The sequence below is a fragment of the Scylla paramamosain genome, chromosome 4 (assembly GCF_035594125.1).
Source record: "Scylla paramamosain isolate STU-SP2022 chromosome 4, ASM3559412v1, whole genome shotgun sequence".
Classification (NCBI taxonomy): domain Eukaryota; kingdom Metazoa; phylum Arthropoda; class Malacostraca; order Decapoda; family Portunidae; genus Scylla; species Scylla paramamosain.
In genome coordinates, this window is record NC_087154.1 from 9,055,001 (window position 1) to 9,080,000 (window position 25,000).

At 42.8% G+C, this 25,000-nt stretch overlaps 1 protein-coding gene across 1 annotated transcript in view; it reads left to right on the forward strand.

Moving 5' to 3' along the window:
* Nucleotides 1-25,000, forward strand: part of LOC135099710 (uncharacterized) — a 94,751-nt gene that overhangs the window by 13,151 nt on the left and 56,600 nt on the right. Inside the window, exon 2 of the mRNA XM_064002171.1 lies at nt 19,548-19,911. Within this exon, the coding sequence (XP_063858241.1) occupies nt 19,566-19,911 (346 nt within the window). The 5' untranslated portion in view covers nt 19,548-19,565. The remainder of the gene's footprint in view (nt 1-19,547; nt 19,912-25,000) is intronic.

The following is a 25,000-nucleotide window of genomic DNA, read 5'->3' on the forward strand; positions in this document are numbered from 1 at the left end:
CCTTCCCTCTGCCTTCTCTCTCTTTATCCTAATTTCCTCTCCCTTCCTTCCTTTATTCCATGTTTTCTCTCTCTCACTTTATCCCTCCTCCTCTCTTTATCCTTCGCTCCCTCTGTCTTCCTTCCTTCATCCTCTCGCTTCCTCCTGCCTTTATCCTTCCTTATGCCTCATCCTTACCTCTCCTTCTTCCTCCCCCTCTCTCCCCTCCCCCCCCCAGTAACCAGCCCGGTATCAGTGAGCGCGGTCTCCATCCTCCACCCGGAGATGTAAGCGATCTCACGTTTTCGAGATTACATGACACTCACAGGCTGCTCCTCCTCCTCCTCCTCCTCCTCCTCCTCCTCCTAGTGGTGCGTCTCTTCTTCCTTCTCGTCTTCCTCCTCCTACTGGGTGTGCTGCTGCGTCTCTCCTCCTCATTCTACTTTTCTTTTCTTTTTTTTTTCTTTTTCTCGAACAGGTTGAGTCTTTTCTTCTTCCTCTCCTTCTTCTCTTCCTTCCTTCATTCTTTCCTGACTTCCTTCTCTTCCTTCTTCTGTTGTTGCTATTTGTTTTGTAATCTTTATTTTTTATTATATATTTGTTTTCCTAGTGGCCTTCTTCTTCTTCTTCTTCTTCTTCTTCTTCTCCTTCTTCTTCTTCTTCTTCTTCTTCTTCTTCTTCTTCTTCTTCTTCTTCCTCTTCTTCTCCTCCTCCTTCTCCTCCTCCTCCCTCTTTTTCGACTTTCCATTTTCTCTTCTTTTTTCTCCTTCTCCCACCTCCATCTCCTCCTTCGCTTCCTCTTCCTCCTCACACCAGCTTACTCCCATTCCTGTTATCCTGTTCCATACCGCCCCTGTCATCCATCTACTGGACCTCCTCCTCCTCCTCCTCCTCCCTCACTCCCTCCCTCCCCTAGAGGCGCCCCAGGCAAGGTACGAGTACTACACTCTTGGACGCAGAGGAGGGAGGGAGGGAGGGAGGGAGGGAGGGAGGGAGGGAAGGAAGGTGTCCAGATGTCCGGGTATACGTTCCCTCATCTAGACAAGACACCTGTGCCTTCTTCTTCTTCTTCCTCCTCCTCCTCCTCCTCCTCCTCCAGCGTGGTGCTCGGGTTCATAAGGGAGTGAGTACGAGCCGTGAGTGATCCGTAAACAAGTCGCTGGTAAGACCTCACTTTGAATGCGCGGCGCTGTTCTAGGTGTCCGCGTTACATGAAGGAGGAATAACTTGAAAGAGTATAGCCGCACAGCACCTCAGTCATGGGTTATGAAGTCATGGAGGAGGAGTACCTAGAGATATAGAGCAGCGCCCAGCCACAAAACATATCGGTCCTTGTATCGTACTGGTAAGGGCTCTATTTAACCCTTTTTCTACCATGGTCACTCTTTCTTAGTATTTTCACTGGTATTTGACGTCTCCTTAATCATAAACTACTCTGAAGCACGTTACTTTTTCTACAGCCACCTCTGAGCATAATACTGGCTGGACATTGGGTAATCTACTCTTTTCATCCCCTTTTCTTCCTTGTAGATGCTCTGAAGGATTTTGTACACTGGCTTTAGTGTTGTGAAGTGTTCCATATTCAAGTGAGCGTTAACATCCTGAGCACCACAAAATACGAGTAACTGTTTGGCGTGACACACAGATAAAGAATGGAATAAGAAGTTTATTTTCTGTTTTGCGACATGATTACTGAAGTGACTGGTGCAAATATGTCTAGAAAATTGAAAATGAGTGCGTAGGTGTCATGGCGTCATTAGCAGTCAAAGGGTAAAGAATGTTCTCTCCGAGGAAAATAGTCGAAAATGTTTAAAGAAAGAAAATAGGAAGCTTTTAAAAGAAGATTAGGTATATTTATTGATGAAAAGGATAGGAGTAGACATATTTGTTTTGTAAGGGGCTATCACTTTTTTTTCTCTTGCATGCGAAAGAGGACGACTAGGAGTACAAAATGGAGAATAGAAAGACCACTGGGTTGCCGTTCCTAAAGAAGTGAACATATAAAAAAAAAGAAAAAAAAATCACAAATCAGAATCCAATTTAACTCCAGGATAGTCTTGATGCTCCTCTCCTGAAGCGGCTCAGTCCACGGGAGGGAGGAAAAACAAACAGGCAGGGACTTCCACAATTACCAGTGAAGGGGAGGAGAGGGTGAAGACACTGGTTAACCTTTGCATCAGCGACACACAAAGATTACAAGTGAGAGCAAGTAGAAAGTCTGTAATATTGTCCTTACGTTCTTACGAAGCCACTGTATCACCTTGCATTTTCCTTACACTGCTAACTCAAACCATCAAGAACAAACTCTGTATACGAGGACCGGGCGCAATTTCTTAGTATTTTTTCGTAGGGGACGAGACTATTAGTACGTGGGGACATGGTACAGGTCTCCCAGGGTCTTCATAACTTACGCGACGTCGAAACTAAGAACGACGAGGAACACCAACAGGAGCAATGCCAAAACGCTACATTACAAAAACCAAGAGTGTTTTATTACATCTCAAGCCGTGTTGTCCTGCCACTAAACACATAAGAGTGTACAGTCAGGGTGAGGCGAGGAGTCAAGTAACAAACAACACCCCCCCTCCCCCCGCCCCCCACTGTTCACTGTCCTTGGTGTTCTCCCTCAGTCTTGAGTCCTCTGATCTGATAAGAGCCTAAGAACTACCAGGTTCCTTAACTACATCATAGGATTTTTTGTATTGCGAGGACATCCAAAACACGGCGGAAATAATTGCTGGGAAATCCAAAACAGGGTGGAATTAATTGCGGGGAAATCCAAAACAGGGTGGAATTAATTGCTGGGAAATTCAAAACAGGGTGGAAATAATTGCTGGGAAATTCAAAACAGGGTGGAAATAATTGCTGGGAAATCCAAAACAGGGTTGAATGAACTGCAAGGAAATTCATAACACGGCGGAAATAATTGCTGGGAAATATAAAACAGGGTGGAAATAATTGCTGGGAAATACAAAACAGGACGGAAATAATTGCTGGGAAATTCAAAACAGGGTGGAAATAATTGCTGGGAAATACAAAACAGAACGGAAATAATTGCTGGGAAATTCAAAACAGGGTGGAAATAATTGCTGGGAAATATAAAACAGGGTGGAAATAATTGCTGGGAAATCCAAAACACGGTTGAATAAACTGCTGGGAAATCCAAAACACGGCTGAATAAACTGCTGGGAAATCGAAAACACGGCTGAATAAACTGCTGGGAAATCGAAAACACGGCTGAATAAACTGCTGGGAAATCCAAAACACGGCTGAATAAACTGCTGGGAAATCGAAAACACGGCTGAATAAACTGCTGGGAAATCCAAAACACGGCTGAATAAACTGCTGGGAAATCCAAAACAGGGTGGAAATAATTGCAGGGAAATCCAAAACACGGCGGAAATAACTGCCGGAAAATCACAAACACCCACATCTGCTCTCCCTACAAAAGAATACAGTCACTTTGCTCTCCTGGTGGCAGTGCTCGGGAGGGAGGGAGGGAGGGAGGGAGGGTGGGTGGGGAGAGGCCTTATTACTTACCTATCCTGTCGTTGTAGTAGTAGCTAACGAGTGTATGAGGAGTAAAAAATTCGTTTCCTCACGCATCTTCCTCACTCCTCATTTTCCTCTGACTTTCCTTCCTCCTCCTCCTCTTCTTCCTCCTCCGAACCCTCACCTCCAGGCAAAAAAGAGCTCAAGAAAAATTTTAAGGCAAAAAGACGGAACAAAATCGTCTTGTTGCTATGATGGGATAATTTACAACATATATCCGAGGAGGAGGAGGAGGAGGAGGAGGAGGAGGAGGAGGAGGAGGAGGAGGAGGAGGAGGAGGAGGAGGAGGAGGAGGAGGAGGAGATTGAGGGGTCAGATCACCGTCTCTATAACACCTCCCCGCAAGTTATCCTCGAGAGAGAGAGAGAGAGAGAGAGAGAGAGGAGAGAGAGAGGAGAGAGAGAGAGAGAGAGAGAGAGAGAGAGAGAGAGAGAGAGAGAGAGAGAGAGAGAGAGAGAGGAAAAGAAGAGCGAGAGATAATCTTAGAAACAGACACCTAGAGCACATGTCCTCCTCCTCCTCCTCCTCCTCCTCCTCCTCCTCCTCCTCCTCCTCCTCCTCCTCCTCCTCTTCCTCCTTCCTCCTCCTCCTCCTCAAGTATATTTCCCCCTCGGTCTCCTCTCCTTCTCAGTTTCCTCCCTTCCGCAGCTTTTCCTTCCACGTCTCAGATACCTACTCTTCCCTCCTCCTCTCTTCCCTCTTAGTTTCCTTCCTCCTCCTCCTCCTCCTCCTCTATTTTATTAATGCAGTGGCGAAGTAGATAATGTAGAACAATCGTAAAGAAAGAAGAGAAAACTGAAACTAGAACGAAGGAGACATGAAACAAGAGAAGTAGGAAATGATGGTGAAGATAAAAGTTGTTGTGTAAAAGTTTAAACAAAGATGGAAATAAAAAGGTGTGTTATAATGAATCATAAAAAGAAAATTAACTGATGAGAAGGAAATGAGAGAAAAGAAGAAAAAGACAAAGACCAAGGGAAATTTAGCGAGAGAGAGAGAGAGAGAGAGAGAGAGAGAGAGAGAGAGAGAGAGAGAGAGAGAGAGAGAGAGAGAGAGAGAGAGAGAGAGAGAGAATAACTAGTCTTCTCGAACGCAAATCAACTAACCTTAACTAACGAAACAGTACGTAAAGATCACTAAAGCGTATACACACACACACACACACACACACACACACACACACACACACACACACACACACACACACACGCACACACACACACACACCTGTCCACCACCTCAACACAGCCGGTCATCTGATAAACAATGACGCTAGACATGGAAAGCCAACCGCAAATCTTACTCGGGGGAAAAAAAAAAAAAAAAAATCTTATGACGACACGCGATCCCACCAAAAAATAGAGAAACATTTGTTATTTATTACATATCTATTACTACTACAATCTCTCTCTCTCTCTCTCTCTCTCTCTCTCTCTCTCTCTCTCTCTCTCTCTCTCTCTCTCTCTCTATTCCATGAAGCAATCACGGTAACTGGTCTCCGCTTTCCCTCCACTGAAGACTGTTGACAAGAAGAAATGGAAACTGAGACTCTGACCTGATGCCTAAAACTTGCGGTCTGGCCGATCTGGGAGGGAGGGAGGGAGGGAGGGAGGGTAGTTGGGAGGGAGGAAAGGATGGAAGAGTAGAAGGTTGGGGAGGGTGGTTTAGATGAGAAGGAAGAGACGGATGAGGGAGGGAGGTTGGGAAGGGGAGAGAGAGAGAGAGAGAGATGGTAGGGGTGAGGGAAGGAGGAAAGGGAGAGTGGGAGAAAGGACGAGGAAAAGGAAAGTGAGTGGGGATAGATGACAAGAAAATAGTAGGAAAAAGGGGGGAAAAATTAGGTAGAAGGAAGGAAAAGGAAAGATTAGGATGAAGGGACGAGAAAGATGAGGGAAAGGAGGAAATTGGAGGAGGAAAAGATCGAGGTAAGAGATGGAAAGGAAAGGAGGGATACATGAAGAATAAGGTGAAAGAAAATGGACCAGAGGGAAGAGGATAGAGGGAAGGAAGGAAAACGGGGAGAGAAGAGATGAAGGAAGAGAGTAAAGAAAGACATACAGGAAGAGAGAGAGTATAAAAAAAAAAGAAGAAAAAAAAGCATACAAGTTAGCATCCATTCATTCAGCAAAAGTAAGATTTAGGATTTGAATCGTGAACTTTGTGTGTTTTCGTGATTGGTATTAATTACGCGAAAACATCGATCACCTTTTGACGCACAAGGGAGACAAAGCGAGGACGAAAAAACAATTAAAAAAAAAAAACGACCTGATGTGTCTTTAATCACACCCCCCCCAAAAAATAGAAAGGTAAACAAATATGGCGGTGGATATTAAAAGGGTTAAACTACACACATTATTCAATAGGAGACGACGCGATTCTTTACTAACTGACTGACTGACTGACTGATACGCAGAGTTGCTTTAATGCTGTCACGAACTCAAGAGATAGAAATTAAGACTCACAGACACTAGATGCTCCTCAGGTGAAGATTTTTTTTTTTTCCCCCTCGCCTAGAATGAGCAGTATTGATTGAAGGCGTGGGTGTCGAGGCTCCATTTCAGTGTTCAGGTTTCCAAGGAAGTGTGTTGAGCAGTGCACGGTCTGAGGCACTGCACTGACTGCTAGATGCGAAGGACAGGCATGAGTATAAGGTTGATAAAAGTGGAAGTGTCAAGTGAGTGAATATAAGAAAAGTGTGACAAATGCGTATACAAGGAAAACCGTTTATGTATGTATGTATGTATGTATGTATGTATGTATGTATGTATGTATGTATTTATCTATTCATTTACCTATGTATGTATATATTAATTAACTTTATGTACCAAGGAGACTTACTACTACTACTACTACTACTACTACTACTACCATCACCACCACCACCACCACAACCACCACCAATACAACCAAACAATACCATCCAAAATCACACACACACAAATTCTCTCTCTCTCTCTCTCTCTCTCTCTCTCTCTCTCTCTCTCTCTCTCTCTCTCTCTCTCTCTCTCTCTCTCTCTCTCTCTCTCTCTCTCTCTCTCTCTCTCTCTCGCAGCCTCATCTCGGCGTCACCTGATCACTAAAAACTGTTATTAAAGGAGAGCCCATCCCGTGTTCCATTTTGAGGGCGGGCATCCAGCGGCGGCTTCCCTGGATAGGTATCAGGTGTGCTCAATTTGAAACATCTCATGGCAAAGGATCAGGTTCCCTATTTAATCCGGGCCGTGGAGGAGGAGGAGGAGGAGGAGGAGGAGGAGGAGGAGGAGGAGGAGGAGGAGGAGGAGGAGGAGGAGGAGGAGGAGGAGGAGGAGGAGGAGGAGGAAAGGAAACCGTGAAGGGGAATAGGAAGTAAGAAGGAAATGAAAGTAAAACAAAACAGGAAAGTAGAGGAACAATTATACAGGAGGAGGAGGAGGAGGAGAAGGAGGAGGAGGAGGAGGAATAAGAAAAAAGATTAGTCACAGTAATAAAAGAAAGAAAGATGAGAACACGGACGAAATCAAGGAGGAGGAGGAGGAGGAGGAGGAGGAGGAGGAGAGAGAGAGATTACGTAAGATAAGGAAACGGTAACAGATATTCACGTTCTCCTAACTATTGAGCAAAAAAAAAAAGAAAAAGAAAAAAAAAAAAAATAGAGGAGGACGAGGAGGGGAATGTGATACTGATTGACAAGAAAAATGAGAATTAAAACCATGAAGTAGGAAGGAGAAAGTGAAAAAAAAAAAAACTGAGAAAGAGGACGATAAGTGGAACAATACATGTCATGGGAACGTGACATGATGATGATGATGATGATGATGATGATGCTGATGAAAGAATATGTGTGCCACCTCCTCCCTCTCTCTCTCTCTCTCACTCTTCCTTTTTCCCAGCACCCAGTGAGTGGTTATTTTATCCCTCGTCGAGTCTTCCCATCAGAGGTCACCGGGTAGCTTCATTAGGCACCTCGTGACGTCAACACAAACTCCACGCTCCCTGCCCGCCCCGACTCGATTACACCCGCCACACCAGCCAGCCGCAGGGAACAGAACCAGTGACCAAGAATGAAGTTATTGTTACTCACTCTTATTCAGTCTTATTTATGGTGATGGTGGGGGGATAATGGTGAATGCAGTGAGAGATTCTGGGATGATATTAGTACGCAGGTGACTAGACAGGAATAGTTAGGTAGAGGTGACTTGCATACGTACAAGTGATATGTGATTTGCTGCGTATATATCTGATGTTACTCCAATATCATGCTGTACATCAACTTACACTACAGGTTGGAGAAAAATAGTAGCGATATATATATATATACATACATACGTTTAATAAAGCAAGATACATACAAGTGATATGCCATTTGTTACGCATATGTTTGGTAATTCTGCGATATCATGCTGTACACCAACTTATAATACAGGCTGGAAAAAATAGTGGAGATATATACATACATAAATACGTTTAATATATAAGGCGAGATGCGCTATTTGAGTTGCACCAAAAATACGAAAATAAGTAGAGAACAAGGTGAAATAGACAAACGTACCTTGAATGAAACTCAGGGAATACTTAAGCACGAAAAAATAAAAAAAAAAACTTGCATGCACCAAATCCAGTATAGCATCAAAAGTGAAGAGGAAAAAAAAAGAAAAAAAAAAGAAAAGAAATACTCCACCCTTTCAGTAAGTGGAAAGATCTCGTCTGCTTACTTATGGCGAATATGATATGAGCTATTTATATTCTTCACTGATACATCTACTTCATTATCTTTTTTTTTTTTGTTCTGTAGTTCTTAATGTGTTAAGCTTTTATGTTCACACTAAGCATTTATTTAACTTTTTTTTTTGTTCCATAATCACCTTCAACTTTTCTAGACATTTATCTTTCTCTTAATCCAAACCTTCCAGTTGCCTTTTTTTTTTTTCAGTAAAGTCGTCCACGGTCACTCAAATGAAGTAATTAGTGTCGTACAATCATCACCTGACAGTCAATGGCTTACAAGCGCCACAGTGCCAGTATCCAACAATCAGGACACCATATTTGCAATTACCTAACAGTCGAGATGTAAAATTGTCAACAGTTCCTCAAATAAAGTAACAAGTGTCGTAGTCGTTACCTAACAGTCAACAGAAAAAAAATAGTATCATTTATCTAACAGCCAAGAAGTCACAAAATCATTACCTGAACAGTCAAGAATAAAAGAAAACGTCAAGAGTTCCACCAATGAAGCAGCAAAAGTCATCCTGTCACTATCTACAAAAAGACCAATAAGCAAGCGAGTATCATTACCCAACAGTCAAGGAGTCACACTACCATTACCTCAACACTCAAGAATAATAATAAAAAAAAAAGGTCAAGTTCCACCAAAGAAGTAGCAAATGTCATCTTGTTATTACCTAGAGAAAAATCAACAGGGAAGCGAGTATCATTACCTAACAGTCAAGGAATCACACAATCATTACCTAAACCAGTCAAGAATAAGAAAAAATCCGCCTTTTTCTCACCAATGAAGTAACAAGAGTCGTCCTGTCATTACCTAGAGGAAGATCAACAAGCAAGCGAGCACAATTACATAACAGTCAAAGGGGTATTACCATCATTAACTAACACTCTACACTCTACAGCGTCTCCAGTGAAGCAACAAGTGTCGCCCTGTCATTACCTAGCAGAAGATTAATAAGCAGGCGAGGGGCGGGCGTGAAGTGTGGTGGGGCGAGGTGTGTGGACAGCAGCAAGTGGAGACTCTTACACTCTTCACCCCCTTGAGGGAATCTCGGTGAGGTGACGTCAGAACAGATAAGCACACACGGCTAGAGTAACGCAGGGTGGAGTAACGCAGCAGTAAGTAGCTGCGTATACGTGTGTTCAGGAGGAGCAGGCTGGCGGGTGTTAATTAATGCAAGGGTGTGTATGTGTGTGTGTGTGTGTGTGTGTGTGTGTGTGTGTGTGTGTGTGTGTGTGTGTGTGTGTGTGTGTGTGTGTGTGTGTGTGTGTGTGTGTGTGTGTGTGTGTGTGTGTGTCGAGGCTCAGAGGGTGACGATAGAGGCGGAGTATACACAAAAACACAAAGGAGAGACCAACAGCAGCTGACTTGTTGGTCGTTACGTGTAAAAGGGAGGTTTCAGTATTATAAAAATTGACGAAAAGCTTCCTTCTTTGCTTCTTTAACGATGATTTTCAAGTCAATATGAAGATCAGGGAGCTTTTGGAAACTAAAGAATGCGTGTCTGAAGAAATAAACAAGTTAGTAAAGGGAATAAACTGAGAGAGAGAGAGAGAGAGAGAGAGAGAGAGAGAGAGAGAGAGAGAGAGAGAGAGAGAGAGAGAGAGAGAGAGAGAGAGAGAGAGAGAGAGAGAGAGAGAGAGAGAGAGAGAGAGAGAAACAACGGTCATAAGCAGCAGTCCACAAACAGTACATAAAGCCTGTTATTTGCTCCTTCAACCAATATTTTCGTACACGTACTTAGAAGAAAGACTACAACAACTATTATGAACTGAAGGAGAGACAGAAGGAAAATACAAAAATACAAAACACCCGCCATATAAAACCTACACTTACTCGTATCATCTCTGGTTAGGTCCGGTAAGGCGTCCCCACAGTGAATCCTGCTCCCTCATCCACTCTGTCCTCTTCGTCTTTGTCACACCCATACTTCGAAACACTTCTGCATCGGATCACGACTGCTTTCAAAAGGCTCTGGTTGAAGTTACACGGATATTAAAGGATAGTTGTACGATTCTAGGGACACAACAACAAGAATTCTACATTATTAACGGGAGAAACACTCGTGGGAACCCAGTTAATTATCCTCATATTCCGAAACACTTCTGCACCGGATCACGACTATTTTCAAAAGGCTCTGGTTGAAGTTACACGGATATTAAAGGATAGTTGTACGATTCTAGTGACAAAACAACAAGAATTCTACATTATCAACAGAAGAAACACTCGTGAGAATCCGGTTAAATGTCTCTGTGGCCTTTGAAAACAGTCGTGATAGGAGAATAAAGCGTATCAGAATTCAGGCCTTACATTCATTACCACTAGATCTTTCGCCATTTTTTTTATTTATTTATTTATTTATTAGGAGGGGCACCAGTAAAGGGCACCGAAAATAGAAGGGGAGAAAAAAAAAGCCCACTGAGGTGCCGGTGCCCGAACAGAATCAGAAACCATTGTCAAAAACTGGAGGATAATTGTCTTGAAGCCTCCCATTAACCCTCTCTCTCTCTCTCTCTCTCTCTCTCTCTCTCTCTCTCTCTCTCTCTCTCTCTCTCTCTCTCTCTCTCTCTCTCTCTTGTCTGGTGCGTCCATTAACAAAGCAAGTGTACAATAAAGAGTTGATTTTTTTCAATATTCGAAACAATACAATCAAGACAACGCGGTAAATGTATTGGTCTTCTTTTTTTCCCTTAATTTATTTTTTATTTATTTATTTATTTATTTATTTTCATTTATTTATTTATTTATTTATTTATTTATTTTATTTATTTATTTATTTTATTTATTCTTTTTTTTTTTTGACGTTTTGGGGTAGGGGAGAAATTTAGGGCTTTTTCTTCCTCTAATTTTTTTAACACGATCCCAAACCCAACGACACGTAAATATCAGCAAACCAATAAAACAAACAAACAAACAAACAAACAAACAAACAAAAAACAAACAAACAAACACCACTCCATTCACACACACACACACGATAACCAACATCCTTAACACGTAAAATAAGACTAAATCAAAACAAACACACAAACACACAAATAAAAACCGACTACGTCATTCACAAGGTAGCGATAACCAAACCAAGGCGACACAGGGCGCATCAATAACCAACACAAGACTCAAGTGATGGAAACAAACAAGCCAGGCGGCGGGTCCCAAGTAGCCGCATCCCTCACAGAATAGGGAATGTTTTGATTCATAACTCACCAGCCGGATTTCCTTCTCGCGAGAGCTGCCGGGGAGAGAGAGAGAGAGAGAGAGAGACGAGAAGGGGAGGGTGGTGTGAGAGTGAAGGAGTGGTGGGGAGGAAGGAGCTGAGGAATGTAAATATCTGAATGGTGGCGCTAGGGAAGGTACAAAACTAGGGGACTGAGAGGAATAAGGGACAGATGTTGAGGATTAGATGAAGACATGAATGAGTACTCGGAAAACTTGCTACGGGAAATGGGGATATGAGGTTAGTTGGTGATAGGGAGGGATAAAGGGGAGTATGGGCAAGTGTATAGGTGTGAAGGGATGTTCTGGGTTATGGGGATGTGTACAGGGAAGTAAGGGTGGGAAAAAAAAAAGTAGGGAAGATGTGGGTGTATGGATGTGGAATGTAGGAGTGTCATGGTGGATGTGTGTGTGTGTGTGTGTGTGTGTGTGTGTGTGTGTGTGTGTGTGTGTGTGTGTGTGTGTGTGTGTGTGTGTGTGTGTGTGTGTTGGGGGGGGGGGTTGTTCTGATATGGGGAAGTGTGCAATGCGTGGGAACGAGAGAGAGAGAGAGAGAGAGAGAGAGAGAGAGAGAGAGAGAGAGAGAGAGAGAGAGAGAGAGAGAGAGAGAGAGAGAGAGAGAGAGAGAGAGAGAGAGAGAGAGAGAGAGAGAGAGAGGTGTGGTGTGAGTGCAGGGTGACAGCAGGTGTGGGTGCGAGAGTGTGTGTGAGGGATGTGGGCATGAGTAAGAGAGAGAGAGGGAGGTGAGGTGTGGTGGTGTGTGCTGGGGTGAAGTGTGTGTGCAGTGTGAGGGAGGGCAGAGTGAACCAGGTGGTGACGGACGCCTGCAGGTGGGTGAGGCGCAGCATTCTTCCCACAGAAACACTTACCCTCGCCACCTGTCGGGAGAAACAGAACGCATATAAACAACACAAGATACAGAAGAAATAATACTATGAAAATAATATAGAGTACTAAACTAATACGAACATTATACCAAACGATGCCTCACAGATACTAAATAAATGTTACACAGGAACTCGTAATAAATAGATAATATATAAAAACAAATAATGACAATAACAATAATAATAATGATAATAATAATAATAATAATAATAATAATAATAATAATAATAATAATAATAATAATAATAATAATATTAATAATAATAATAATAATAATAATAATAATAATAATACACAAACAGAGATAAAAAGAAAAAACACAGGAAACGCTCAGACAGACAAACAAACTGACAGACGCGTACCAAACCCTTCTTAGTAAAGGAAAGGGGGAATGAGAGAGAGAGAGAGAGAGAGAGAGAGAGAGAGAGAGAGAGAGAGAGAGAGAGAGAGAGAGAGAGAGAGAGAGAGAGAGAGAGAGAGGAAATTGCAGGGAAGAGGAAGGCAAGACGAGGGGAAGGAAATATCAATATAAATCATAACATTTAGTTGCACTGTTACACGTTCAGTTTCTTCAGACCACCTCAGTAACCATGAACACCATATACTATTCAGCGGTATATGATCCCTACTGTGCCGGCGCCCTTACGTCAGTCAGTCAGTCAGTCAGTCAGTCAGGAGCTGCCTTGTGGAGATCAACTGGCAATTTGCACTTAATTAATAACCATTTCAACCCTTTCACTGCAATACGAAACAGCTAGCAGCACCAGAAGTAATGCATGAAATTTTCATAAGCATCTGCAAGGAAGAATGGGATTAAAAAGAATAGTTTTTGCAATTCCTACCCAGTTTAAACATTGGAGATGGCTGCAGAAGTAACGATGTCTCAGAGTAAGTAGTGATTATGGAAAGGTGTACTAAATGGCAGTCAAAGGGTTAAGTGGTAAAGGTTTAGTTTAATGACAATGACAGTAATGAAAGAAAACAAAGGAATTCAGTATACATTGCAGCTCAGCCTAATCAATCAGTCAATCAATCAGTCAGTCAGTCAGTCACCCATACCAAGGACTAAACAGTGCACGGAAGATAAAAAAAAATAATAATAATGAGTTCAATTAAAGCGTAAATGTAACAAATTAAAAACACCGGCCAGTCACGCAACGAAATCCTCCGCTCCCAAGAACAAGACAGACTGACAAACAGACAAACAGACAGACAGGCAGGTGTTTATAATTTCACGGCTATAAATAAAAGACTTCGCTGAAAGAAACAAAGAGAACTGACACAAGTCCCTAGCCACGTGTTTGTCACTTCCGCATGTGGGGGGAGGAGGAGGAGGAGGAGGAGGAGGAGGAGGAGGAGGAGGAGGAGGAGGAGGAGGAGGAGGAGGAGGAGGAGGAGAGAGAGAGAGAGAGAGAGAGAGAGAGAGAGAGAGAGAGAGAGAGAGAGAGAGAGAGAGAGAGAGAGAGAGAGAGAGAGAGAGAGAGAGACGAAGAAGAAGAAGAAGAAGAAGAAGACGGACATTGACATTCTTAAATCATATAAAGAGGGAACACGCGGACAGCAGGTGTACCCCAATACACACACACACACACACACACACACACACACACACACACACACACACACACACACACACACACACACACACGTGCAAAACAAAGTAATTATCCTGTCTTAACATAACTGGGAAACCTAACACGCAACACCGACCTTCACTGAGCCAGAATAAAGACAGCCAGCCAACCAGCCAGTCTTTGGTCTATTGTTTACAGATACAGGAAAAAATAAATAAATAAATAAATAATACAGGGAAGAATTAAGAGGAATGTAGCGTCTAATTAGCTGCGGCGATTTCTCTACCCACGTGTCACTTTGGTATGAGGGAAGTTTACAGCGTGTGAGGAAAAGACCAGTAAGAACTATGAGCGGTTGGATTACAGTGGCAGTTTAGACCTTAAGGTATTTCCTGCACGTACAAAGTGATGTGTTTTCAATACTAAACTTGCCTTTCTCTTAGATCTTCAAGGTTATAAGCATTACGAGTGGGATTTTTTTTTTCTTTTTTTTTCATTTTTATCTTCTTTTTCCTTGGCCGACCTCTCTTATACATATACTATATATCTATATAAAAACACATATTTCGACATCTTTTTCTCGGCTACACTGTAAAAGGCAGCAATTCAAACCACTCAGACACTGTTCGCAATCTTTATAAGGACTAAAAAGGAAGAAATGGAATTGAAAGAACAGATATTTAACCGGTCTCCCTAATGCATAAAGAGAACAGAACTTCTCGGCATCTTTTCTCAACTACTTTTAACTCTTCCACAGCAATATACACCAATTCAAACCAGAAAAAAAAAACGCAATCTTTAGAAGAGCCAAGAAGAAAGAAAACGGATTAAAAGAATAGTCCTCCCAATATCCACCCAGAATAGTGTTTAGAAATGCCTCGAAGTGGTCTGAGACAAGGAAAACAGTGCCAAATAGTAGTGACAAAAGTTAACAGGCTCTATATAGTGGGAGTTACTGGAGTATTCAAGGGTGTTTTCACGATTCTAGCTATAGTAAAACAAGTACTGCATATCATCAAAGGGAGAAAACATCTATAAAAAAACCTTGACTAATCATCTCAGTGGCTTTTGAAAATGAGTGAGCCAAGCGTTTAAGAATATGAGCAGAAAACCGAAACCCTTTTTATTGTGTGGCTTGAAAGAGTCAGAGGCGGCGAGTCTGAGCGTCTATCAAGCCCTGCAGTACTTTGGTCATGTGGCGGCCTTATGAAGATCATTAGGCCGCATGGAGAATAAAACCAAAATATAATACGGCCATGTTGTGAGTGTACTGGGTGGAATGCAGCTGGTTGAATTGAATGAATGAATGAATGAATGGAATGTATTGAATGAATGAAGGAATGAATGGATTGAATGTATTAAGTGAATGAATGAATGAATGAATTGAATGAGTGAATGAATGAACTGAATGAATGAATGAATGAATGAAATGAATGAATGAGTGAATGAGTTGATTGATTGACTGACTGAATGACTGACTGGACGACTGTTTGATTGATTGATTGACTAAGTGAATAAAAGAATTAATGAGTGAATGAATAAATGACTCTGGTTCACTGATTAACTGACTGATTGATGAAATGACTGAATGAATGAATGCCCGATAGATTGACTAACTGTTTCATTGACAAACTGACAGACTAGCTGGACTGGCGCCTAAGTGGGATTTTTTTTCCTTTTTTTTTTTTTTTTTGGTTTTGTTTCCCTTGGACAAGTAACCCTCTTACGTAAAAAAAAAAAAAAAAAGCTGATTCTGACTGACTGACTGACCAAATGATAAACACACCCCAACAACAGAAATCATAAAGCCACAACACTAAGTAGTCTGAAATGGCGAGAGTTAAGGCACTGAGAATTGGACAAGGTAACTGACGCACAGGTAGGAAGGAGGAACACTGGGACACACGAGAACTCAGGAAACAAAGAGTGGAAGGAATAGGGGCGAAGAGCGGCTGGCATGAAGGCATAGCGGGAAGGCAGACAGCGTGGATGGGTGGGTGGGGAGGGTGCTGGTGGAAGCAAGGGCGGCTGGCGGGACTGAGTCAAGAGGGCGAGGACAAGCCGTGGCAACATGAAAACGATATTCTTTTTGAACACGACACTGTTGAAGTCTTGGCCTTACTCGTGTTTGCCGTTAAGCTGTTCTGCACTGAAGCTTAGCCGGTAATGGAGCGGCGGCGTGTGTGTGTGTGTGTGTGTGTGTGTGTGTGTGTATACAGGGGTGGGTATGAAGTATAAATACAGCTCATACAGAAGAACGAGTGTATACAGGGTGCAGTTTATGTTCTCGGTGATGTTGTGTATGCTTTATTTTGGCAGCAGAATATACATAAATCTTGCTGAGAGAGAGAGAGAGAGAGAGAGAGAGAGAGAGAGAGAGAGAGAGAGAGAGAGAGAGAGAGAGAGAGAGAGAGAGTATAAGTTTAAATTCATGTTCTGGGATACGTCATTCGTTCAATGTAAGATCTCTCTCTCTCTCTCTCTCTCTCTCTCTCTCTCTCTCTCTCTCTCTCTCTCTCTCTCTCTCTCTCTCTCTCTCTCTCTCTCTCTCTCTCTCTCTCTCTCTCTCTCTCTCTCTCTCTCTCTCTCTCTCTCTCTCTCTCTCTCTCTCTCTCTCGTTCCTCTAAAGAAATGAAAGAGTACACACATTTAAATTCCGAAGGACATTATTCGCTATATATGGTAATGTTTTTTTTTTCTTTTTCTATCTTATTTCTTCTTCTTCTTCTTCTCCTTCTTCTTCTACTTCTTCTTCTCCTCCTTTTCCTTCCTCTCCTTTTCCTCCTCCCATCCCCCGCATCTTCCTCCTTCCCATCAAAATGTTTCGATCAGACTCAACAGCACAAAGTAAAACAATCAGTGTGTTCAGTGTGTATGTGTGTGTGTGTGTGTGTGTGTGTGTGTGTGTGTGTGTGTGTGTGTGTGTGTGTGTGTGTGTGTGTGTGTGTGTGTGTGTGTGTGTGTGTGTGTGTGAGTGTGTCTAAGTGTCTGGCATCTGCGGTCACACGTGCAGTAGTAAACTTGTAGCGCGGCGCAACATACGTACTCGTACGTGCTACCCAGTGAACTTCTCCCGGCATGAAGCCACACTGGACGCCGCGGCTAATGGGAAATACGTACGGGAAATTGTACACCAGTCGGCAAGGACATGATGCAAAACTGGGCTTCCTCGGCCTCTCAGCCACGTGCATACACCACTGCCACGCCTCGCCGCCACCTTATTAACCGCTATACTCTAAGTCACGGTGATGAGAGCGTGTGAGGAATGTTATATAATTAGTCTATACGCGTGATTACAGTTAAATATGGATAAATTTAATAGATACTCCATAGGTAAAGGTGATGCGTAAACAGAAATACGGAAGGGAAGGGCTAACGTTATTAATTTACAAGTAAGGGTGATAGGTAAGCAGAAGTGTGTAATGTATAGGATAAGGGTAGACATACAGAAGCAAGGGCAATATTGCAACTTTATAGGCGAGGGTAATAGTGAGCAGGAGCGTGTAATGTATGGGTTAAAGGCTTATACCGAGAAGAAAAGTGCAATATTACTACTCTACAAGCAAAGGCGACAGGTAAGTAAGGACGAAATGCGTAATATACCTGTTTTGTGAAGTGAAGATCGGGAAGAGGTGTACTGTGACTTAGAGTTTAGCATGATGGGTGTATACACAGGAAAAGTTCAATGCAACTCTTCATTAAGTTACGATGATGGGTGATTAAGTACGTAGAGAGAGCGCTTTATATATTTCTCTTCACATTGCGTACTAAGGAGGTTATGGAGAACAGCGCGTAGATTTGGCGGAATTAGTAAGTATTTTCACCGCATTACTATTTCTTCGTTTCTTTCTGAAATTTCCGGTGATATTATAGCCAGCCAACCAGTCAACTTCATCCGGTCAATCACTCACCCCCTCAATTCTTCCATCAAATCAATTTCTTTCTAAAGCCCAAAAATATCCATAATAAATATCTTAAAAACCGACAACTAAGAGATTTTTAGCCAATCAGAGGACTTGTGATTGCCGAAAGACGTTAAACACAGTGGGAAAAAAAAAAATTGCAGAAGCTAACATGACTTTTAACCTTGACCGCAAATGTGTATACTTGTCTGGTACAAATGATACCCACACCACTGCTTTCCTCCGCTTCTTTCCCCCGTATACAGCCCACAGAGACTGAGCCAACCAAGGTCTGCTCACTGCGGCCACTCTCCTCCCCACGTAATGTCATCAAGGTTGTACTCGTGAATGACTCTTCATGGGACGTATTACTGACCGCTCTAAGACGCAATAAATCGCACATCACTTAAAGATATAGTCATGTACATTAAAAGAGTAACATGTCGTATTCTTTTCTACCATGTTAAGTTTTCCTCCACCTTCTCTGATTTATTGGTGAACTTGAAGACACGAAAGAAACATGTTCACAGTATCAAAGGCATCCGGACTGGAAGAACAATAACACAATGCAATGGAAGAAGAGTCCAGGTTACTCCGCTTCTCACCAGGACTGTACCACGAGTCGATAAACTTCACAAACACGAAAGTGACAAAAGTTCGCAATATGAAAGGCATAAAAAAATTAAAGTAAAATCACAAAATACATTTAACAGTCCACATTACTCAGCTTCTCACAACTCACCCTGAGAAAGCTTAGAATTTCCACCACACACTGACGATCACTACAATCTTGCGACCCACTGCAGGACGAGTACTCCCCACTAACCCACGCGTCATCCTCCTTCCCTCCCTGCCTGCCTCACTCCCTCGCTCCCTAATATGCAAACACGATAACAAATTGAGTTACGGACACTAAACATACATATGAACGATCTCCTTTACACGCTAATCAGGCTGACACTCTATACGTCATCGAAGGTTAAACCGGAAAGCTGAATTTGATACTACAAGAACAAAAAAAGAGAGAGACGGGTCTTGAGTTACAAATTATAAGGCAACTTTTACTCCGCAACTAATTTGGTGTCGAGTGTCTCTCACAACTCAGAGTTAAGTTGTAGGGGGCGAAGTCAAAGCCGTGTTCAGGAGCGCTGGTGAGAGGCCAGGTGAGGTGAACAGGTACTATATTTCTCCTGCTGAGTATTTCACCACATACTATTGCCTTGTATACGCACATCATACTGTAACTGCCGATTCTTACGTCCAGTCTTGGTAAATTTATTCACGGTGATAGGGGGGTTGCTTTGCGCGAACCTTAAGACTCAGTTGATGAAAATATGAGTATAATACTAGGGTGCTGTCAAATTACCCGTTAGACTCCCCATTTCCCACTGTCTTCTGACCAACCTCTCTTAGATTCCGTCAACCAATCACCAGCCACTACGTAGTTATGCCCTTCCTCTCACTCCCGCAGGAAGAGCAAGCGTCGCCACAGTATATGAGACAGTACAGTAGTGTCACGCTCACCTCAGCTGGATGTTTGGGAGTCACGGTTTGAGTTCACGACTGACTGTAGATAACGTCAAGGACACAGTGACTGGCGTATATGGATTTGTGTATAAGTAATTTTCTCTCTCTCTCTCTCTCTCTCTCTCTCTCTCTCTCTCTCTCTCTCTCTCTCTCTCTCTCTCTCTCTCTCTCTCTCGCCTGACGCCACCTCCTCTCCAATCGCAGGAATTCGCCGAGACCGCCATGAACGAGCTGCTGGGTCTGTACGGCTACGGCAAGGTGGACAGCCGCGACACCCTGGGCCTGTCGCTGCACCGCTTCACCGCCACGCACAGCCCGCCGCGCCCCACCAGCCCCGCCAGGCCCCCAACCACACGCAGCCCCGCGCGTCAAGACAAGCCCAGCCCGCCCCCCGCAGCCCACAGCCCTGCCCCGCACCATGGCTCGGAGGCGGAGCACGACGACGACTCTCTGGACTCCGAGGACATGGCAGTGCAGCGTCAGGCCGAGCAGAGCGTCAGGAGCGTCAGTCCGCCGAAGACTGACCAGGGCTCCGGCTCCTCCTCCCGAGGCAGCACTCCGAAGTCCGGTGAGTGTTATGGAGTTGATCTAAGTTTTCTTTCTCTTTTCTTTGCTTCTGAGGGAGATTGGCACAAGGAGACAGTGAAAGACAGTGGGAGAAAGTTTATTTGTAGCTTCCCACGTCAAAAAAGTTTAATTAATAAGAGATAGTCGAGGCGGGATGGCGGGATGGCCAGGAATTCATTTGCCGCCCTCCCCCTTCAAACATTTAATTAGTAAAAGAGATGTATGTAACTTTTTTTCTTATTTATTTATATACTTTTTTTTACAAGACTGCGTCAAGCTCGTAATGTCTCGTCCTTTAATATCAAACGGTTATGTGTTTTCTTTATGTTAATGTAAACTGCTGTGCACACATCGTCCCCTCTCGGGATGCACTCCACTCAGCTTTTTTTTTTTTTTTTTTTGTCCACTTGGAAGAACTGTATTTTTGCACGTCCTTATCGTGTGTGTGTGTGTGTGTGTGTGTGTGTGTGTGTGTGTGTGTGTGTGTGTGTGTGTGTGTGTGTGTGTGTGTGTGTGTGTGTGTGTGTGTATGAGGCCAAGATAAAAAAAATAAATAAATAAACAAATAAAAGAGGTGGGAGACATAAAGCATCGAAACGTGACATGAAGCAATTCTAGGCATAAAATAACATGACAGAACAAGATAAAAAAAAAAAAAAAAAACTCATCGAAACTTATTTCTATACCAACTACGTTAAGATTTATTGAAGTACCGTCAACACAAACCAACACACAGCTACTCTATCACACACACACATACACACACACACACACACACACACACACACACACACACACACACACACACACACACACACACAGACTGACGCACACACTGAAGACTTGGACGAGGGAAGGTGATTATCAGGCGTAAGAGTGACTAGAGAGGTGCGAATACTTGGCCTGACAGATCGGCGCCGGCGACGAAAACGAAGCCAAGAAAGAGGAGAAGGGGGCGACTCTTATAAAATGCGTCAAGGTGAAACGGATTAGATGAGCAGGAAAAATACGGAAAGTTTTGATAGATGTAAGGGAAGAACAAGCAGCAGCAGACATTTTGGCTCTTACATGGTTCTTTATGATAAGTTACACTGTTACATCTAAGATAAACATACTCGTACAATGACTGAGCGAAATGTATTGTTGATTTTTATATATTTATTCTCATCTTTTGATATATCTAAGAGAAGAACAAGCCACAACTGACATTTTGTCCAATTTCAGGCTGTCTATGATAAGTTACGCTATTCATTCTAAGGTAAATATGTACTGATAAAGCGAAATGTACAGTTGTTTTTATTTATTCTTTTTTTTTTTACATGTCAACTGTCAGGAAGAGTGGCCAAGAGCACAAAAAACATATATATATATATATATATATATATATATATATATATATATATATATATATATATATATATATATATATATATATATATATATATATATATATATGAATGAGAAAAGCCCCCACTTAACTTACTACTCTCAAAACGTTAAAGAAAAAGGAACAAAAAAAAAAAGTTGGCCAATCGAGTTTCCTACTTAGGCGTCTTGATGCTCCTCTCCTGAAGTAGTCCAGTCGTGGGCAGGAGGGGAAACAGAAGCAGGCACGGAGCTCCAGAGTTTACGAATGAAAGGGATGGAAGAGTTAAGATTGTTCTTATTGTTGTTATTGTTGTTGTTGTTGTTCCTCTTATTACCATTATCATATTATCATTATTATTATTATTATTATTATTATTATTATTATTATTATTATTATTATTATTATCATCATCATCAACTGCGTACGTACCTTCACACTCCCAGGCAGACATTTACTAAACAACAAGCAAGTTCACTGACCTAATCGTCCCCTTCCATCCTCCTTCTATGTCCCATTCCAAACTTTTTTCTAGTAGACTCTCTCTCTCTCTCTCTCTCTCTCTCTCTCTCTCTCTCTCTCTCTCTCTCTCTCTCTCTCTCTCTCTCTCTCTCTCTCTATCATATGTGCCCGCTCGCCAGCTTTCCCACCCCCATCCTCCCCCTCCTCCTGCTTCTCCCCCTGCTCCTCCTCCTCCCACACGTCTACAGCTCTCAAGAAATAATTACTCCTAGCTACTACCAGCTGGGGATGAGTCTGGCGGCCCTCCAGCCTCCTCCCGGCCCCGCCAAATGAGCCTTCCTCTGCTATATTTGTCCGAGCGGGGATATGGGCTCCCTCCTCCCGCCCCCTCCCCTTCCCTCTCCTCCTCCCCAACCAGGAATCTGACACCTGAGCGGAGGGAGGGGGACGGGGAGAGGGAAGAGGACGGTGAGAAGGGGTTAAATGGAGGAGAAGGTAAGGTCACGTTTAGGTCAGTTCAGGTGTCTTAGTATTAGTATATTATTGGTGGTGTCTGGTGTTACGTTAGGTTAGGTTGGGTTAAGTTGGGTTGGGTTGGGTTAGGTTAGATTGGGTTAGGTTAGGTTAGATTGAGTTTGGTTAGGTTGGGTTGGGTTGGGTACTGTTTGGTACGGTTTGGTTCAGTTAAATTAGGTTGAGTTTGGATGAGTTTGACTGGGTTAGGTTCAATTAGGATGAGTTATATTCATCTGAGTTGGGTCGAGTTGTTTCGGGTCGGGTTGGACTGGGTTGGGATGGGTTAGGTTAGGTTAGCTTTCGAGTTAAGTCATGCTTGGTTGGATTACTTTAGGTTAAGTTACGTTAAGTTACGTTAGGTTAGGTTACGTTAGTTAAGCTTAGGTTACTTTTCGTTAGCTAAGTTATATAATGTGACCATGTTGTGAAGCTGGTGAAGTCATGTGAGGTCACGTCAGGTCAAATTAGGTTAAAGCGAGCTACAGCAGGTGAGATGAGGTCAAGTTAGGTGATGTAACGGCGTTAAGTTATGAATAGCGTTGCGTAACACTGAAAGTAAGTTCAGTGAGGCTAAGTTAGGTCATAAGTACAAGGTTAAGTTAGGTCATGAAAATTAACTCGAGACTGAGATGTTATACAGTGTTTAGTTAGAAAGGTATAGTGCCCCCCACCCCTCTCTCTCTCTCTCTCTCTCTCTCTCTCTCTCTCTCTCTCTCTCTCTCTCTCTCTCTCTCTCTCTCTCTCTCTCTCTCTCTCTTGATACACCTGACGGCTGTATCAAAGCGAGTATGGCGTCATGGTCAACAGAGAGAGAGAGAGAGAGAGAGAGAGAGAGAGAGAGAGAGAGAGAGAGAGAGAGAGAGAGAGAGAGAGAGAGAGAGAGAGAGAGAGAGAGAGAGAGAGAGAGAGAGAGAGAGAGAGAGAGAGAGAGAGAGAGAGAGAGAATATTGGGGACTGAGAAAAAAATATAGGCTACAAATGAAAAAGCCAAAAAGGAAGAGAAAGAAAGAGAAGGCAAGTCAAAAGTAGGAGAAAGTAATAAAATAAACAACAAAAAAACGAAACAAAGAAAGAATTGATTAAAACGGAAAGAAGAGAAAGGATGTGCTAAAAGAATGAGAAAAAAACGAATAAAAGAGAGAGAGAGAGAGAGAGAGAGAGAGAGAGAGAGAGAGAGAGAGAGAGAGACGCAACACCTTACACTCGCTCACAACCATAATAAAGACAGACAGACAGACAGACAGACAGACAGACAGACAGACAGACAGACAGGCACGGCGGGACAGAGGGAGGGACAGAGTACATAAGCCACGCTCCTGGTGATTAAAGTTTATAAATGGATGACAGGGACAGACGAGGGAGGACATTAGCAGAAGGCGAGTCACCACCACCAACACCAGTAGTAGTGGTGGTGGTGGTGGTGGTGGTGGTGGTGGTGGTGGTGGTGGTGGTTGTGGTGGTGGTGGTGGTGGTGTCCGAAAGATGAGAGGACCCTTTGACAATAATGGTGCGCGGGTTGCAGAGAGAGAGAGAGAGAGAGAGAGAGAGAGAGAGAGAGAGAGAGAGAGAGAGAGAGAGAGAGAGAGAGAGAGAGAGAGAGAGAGAGAGAGAGAGAGAGAGAGAGAGAGAGAGAGAGAGAGAGAGAATGCGAAGGACAAACTGGTGTAATAAGTTTAATATTAACACGACCAAGGAAAGCTGTTGCGGGTTTTAGGGGGAGTGGGAATGGTAGGAGGTAATGGTGGTGGTGGTGGTTACTGCTACTGCAGCGACAACAACAACAACAACAACAACAACAACAACAACAACAACTAGAGAAAAGTTTCATAAACAGAGCATTAAGAAAGAGAAGCAAAGAGAGATGAGAGTAAAAAAATAAACAAATAGTATAACGTGACTTTCTTTGCGTTACAGTTAATTAATTTATTCACTGACACACAAATGACGTAAATATTTCCTTAACCGCCACAACCACCACCACCGCCTGAAGCGCCTCCCAAGTGCCAGGCTCAGCTCAGCTCAGCTCAGTTCAGTTCAGTTCAGTTCAGTTCAGTTCAGTTGCTGGCCTTTACGTATATGGACACTTACTGATACGCCTTTGTCAGTGTCTAGTCATTCAGTACATTTCCTTCTCTTTCCTATTCTTGTCCTATTGTCTAAAATTTAGATGTTGTTCTTTTCGTTTTCCTTTCTCACAGCCCAGGTATTTCCTTTTCTTTCCTATTCTCTTCTTATCGACCAAAATTTAGGTACTGTTCTTTTTGTTCTTTCTCACTGCCTGGATCTCTTTTTTTTTTCCTCTCTCTAACTATCCAATCCTTTATATTGTCCTCAGTGTTCCCTCCTTACCATCCAAGAGACACTACAACGATGTCATCTTCCTGTCTGTATAGTTGTAATCTCACCTGAGCTCCAGTACCTTTGCCACGTGCTGCTCGCTCTCACAACAAACACCGTAACGCGAAGGGATGTCAAATTCAATTGTGATGGTGGATATAGGCATACAGGAACATAATAACATAAGGGTAGAAGAAATTAGACCTACATGTAGCATTCCCAGCAAGAAACATACCTGCCTATTTCCACCTATCACCTTCATCTATAAATTTGCGTCGTCTTCTCTTAACCAGTTCACAGCGATACGAAACAATTAAAAGCACCAAAAGTAATACATGATACCTTTATAAGCATCTATAAGAACGTAGGGGATTAAAAAAGGATAGATTTTGTTATTTCTACCCAGCTT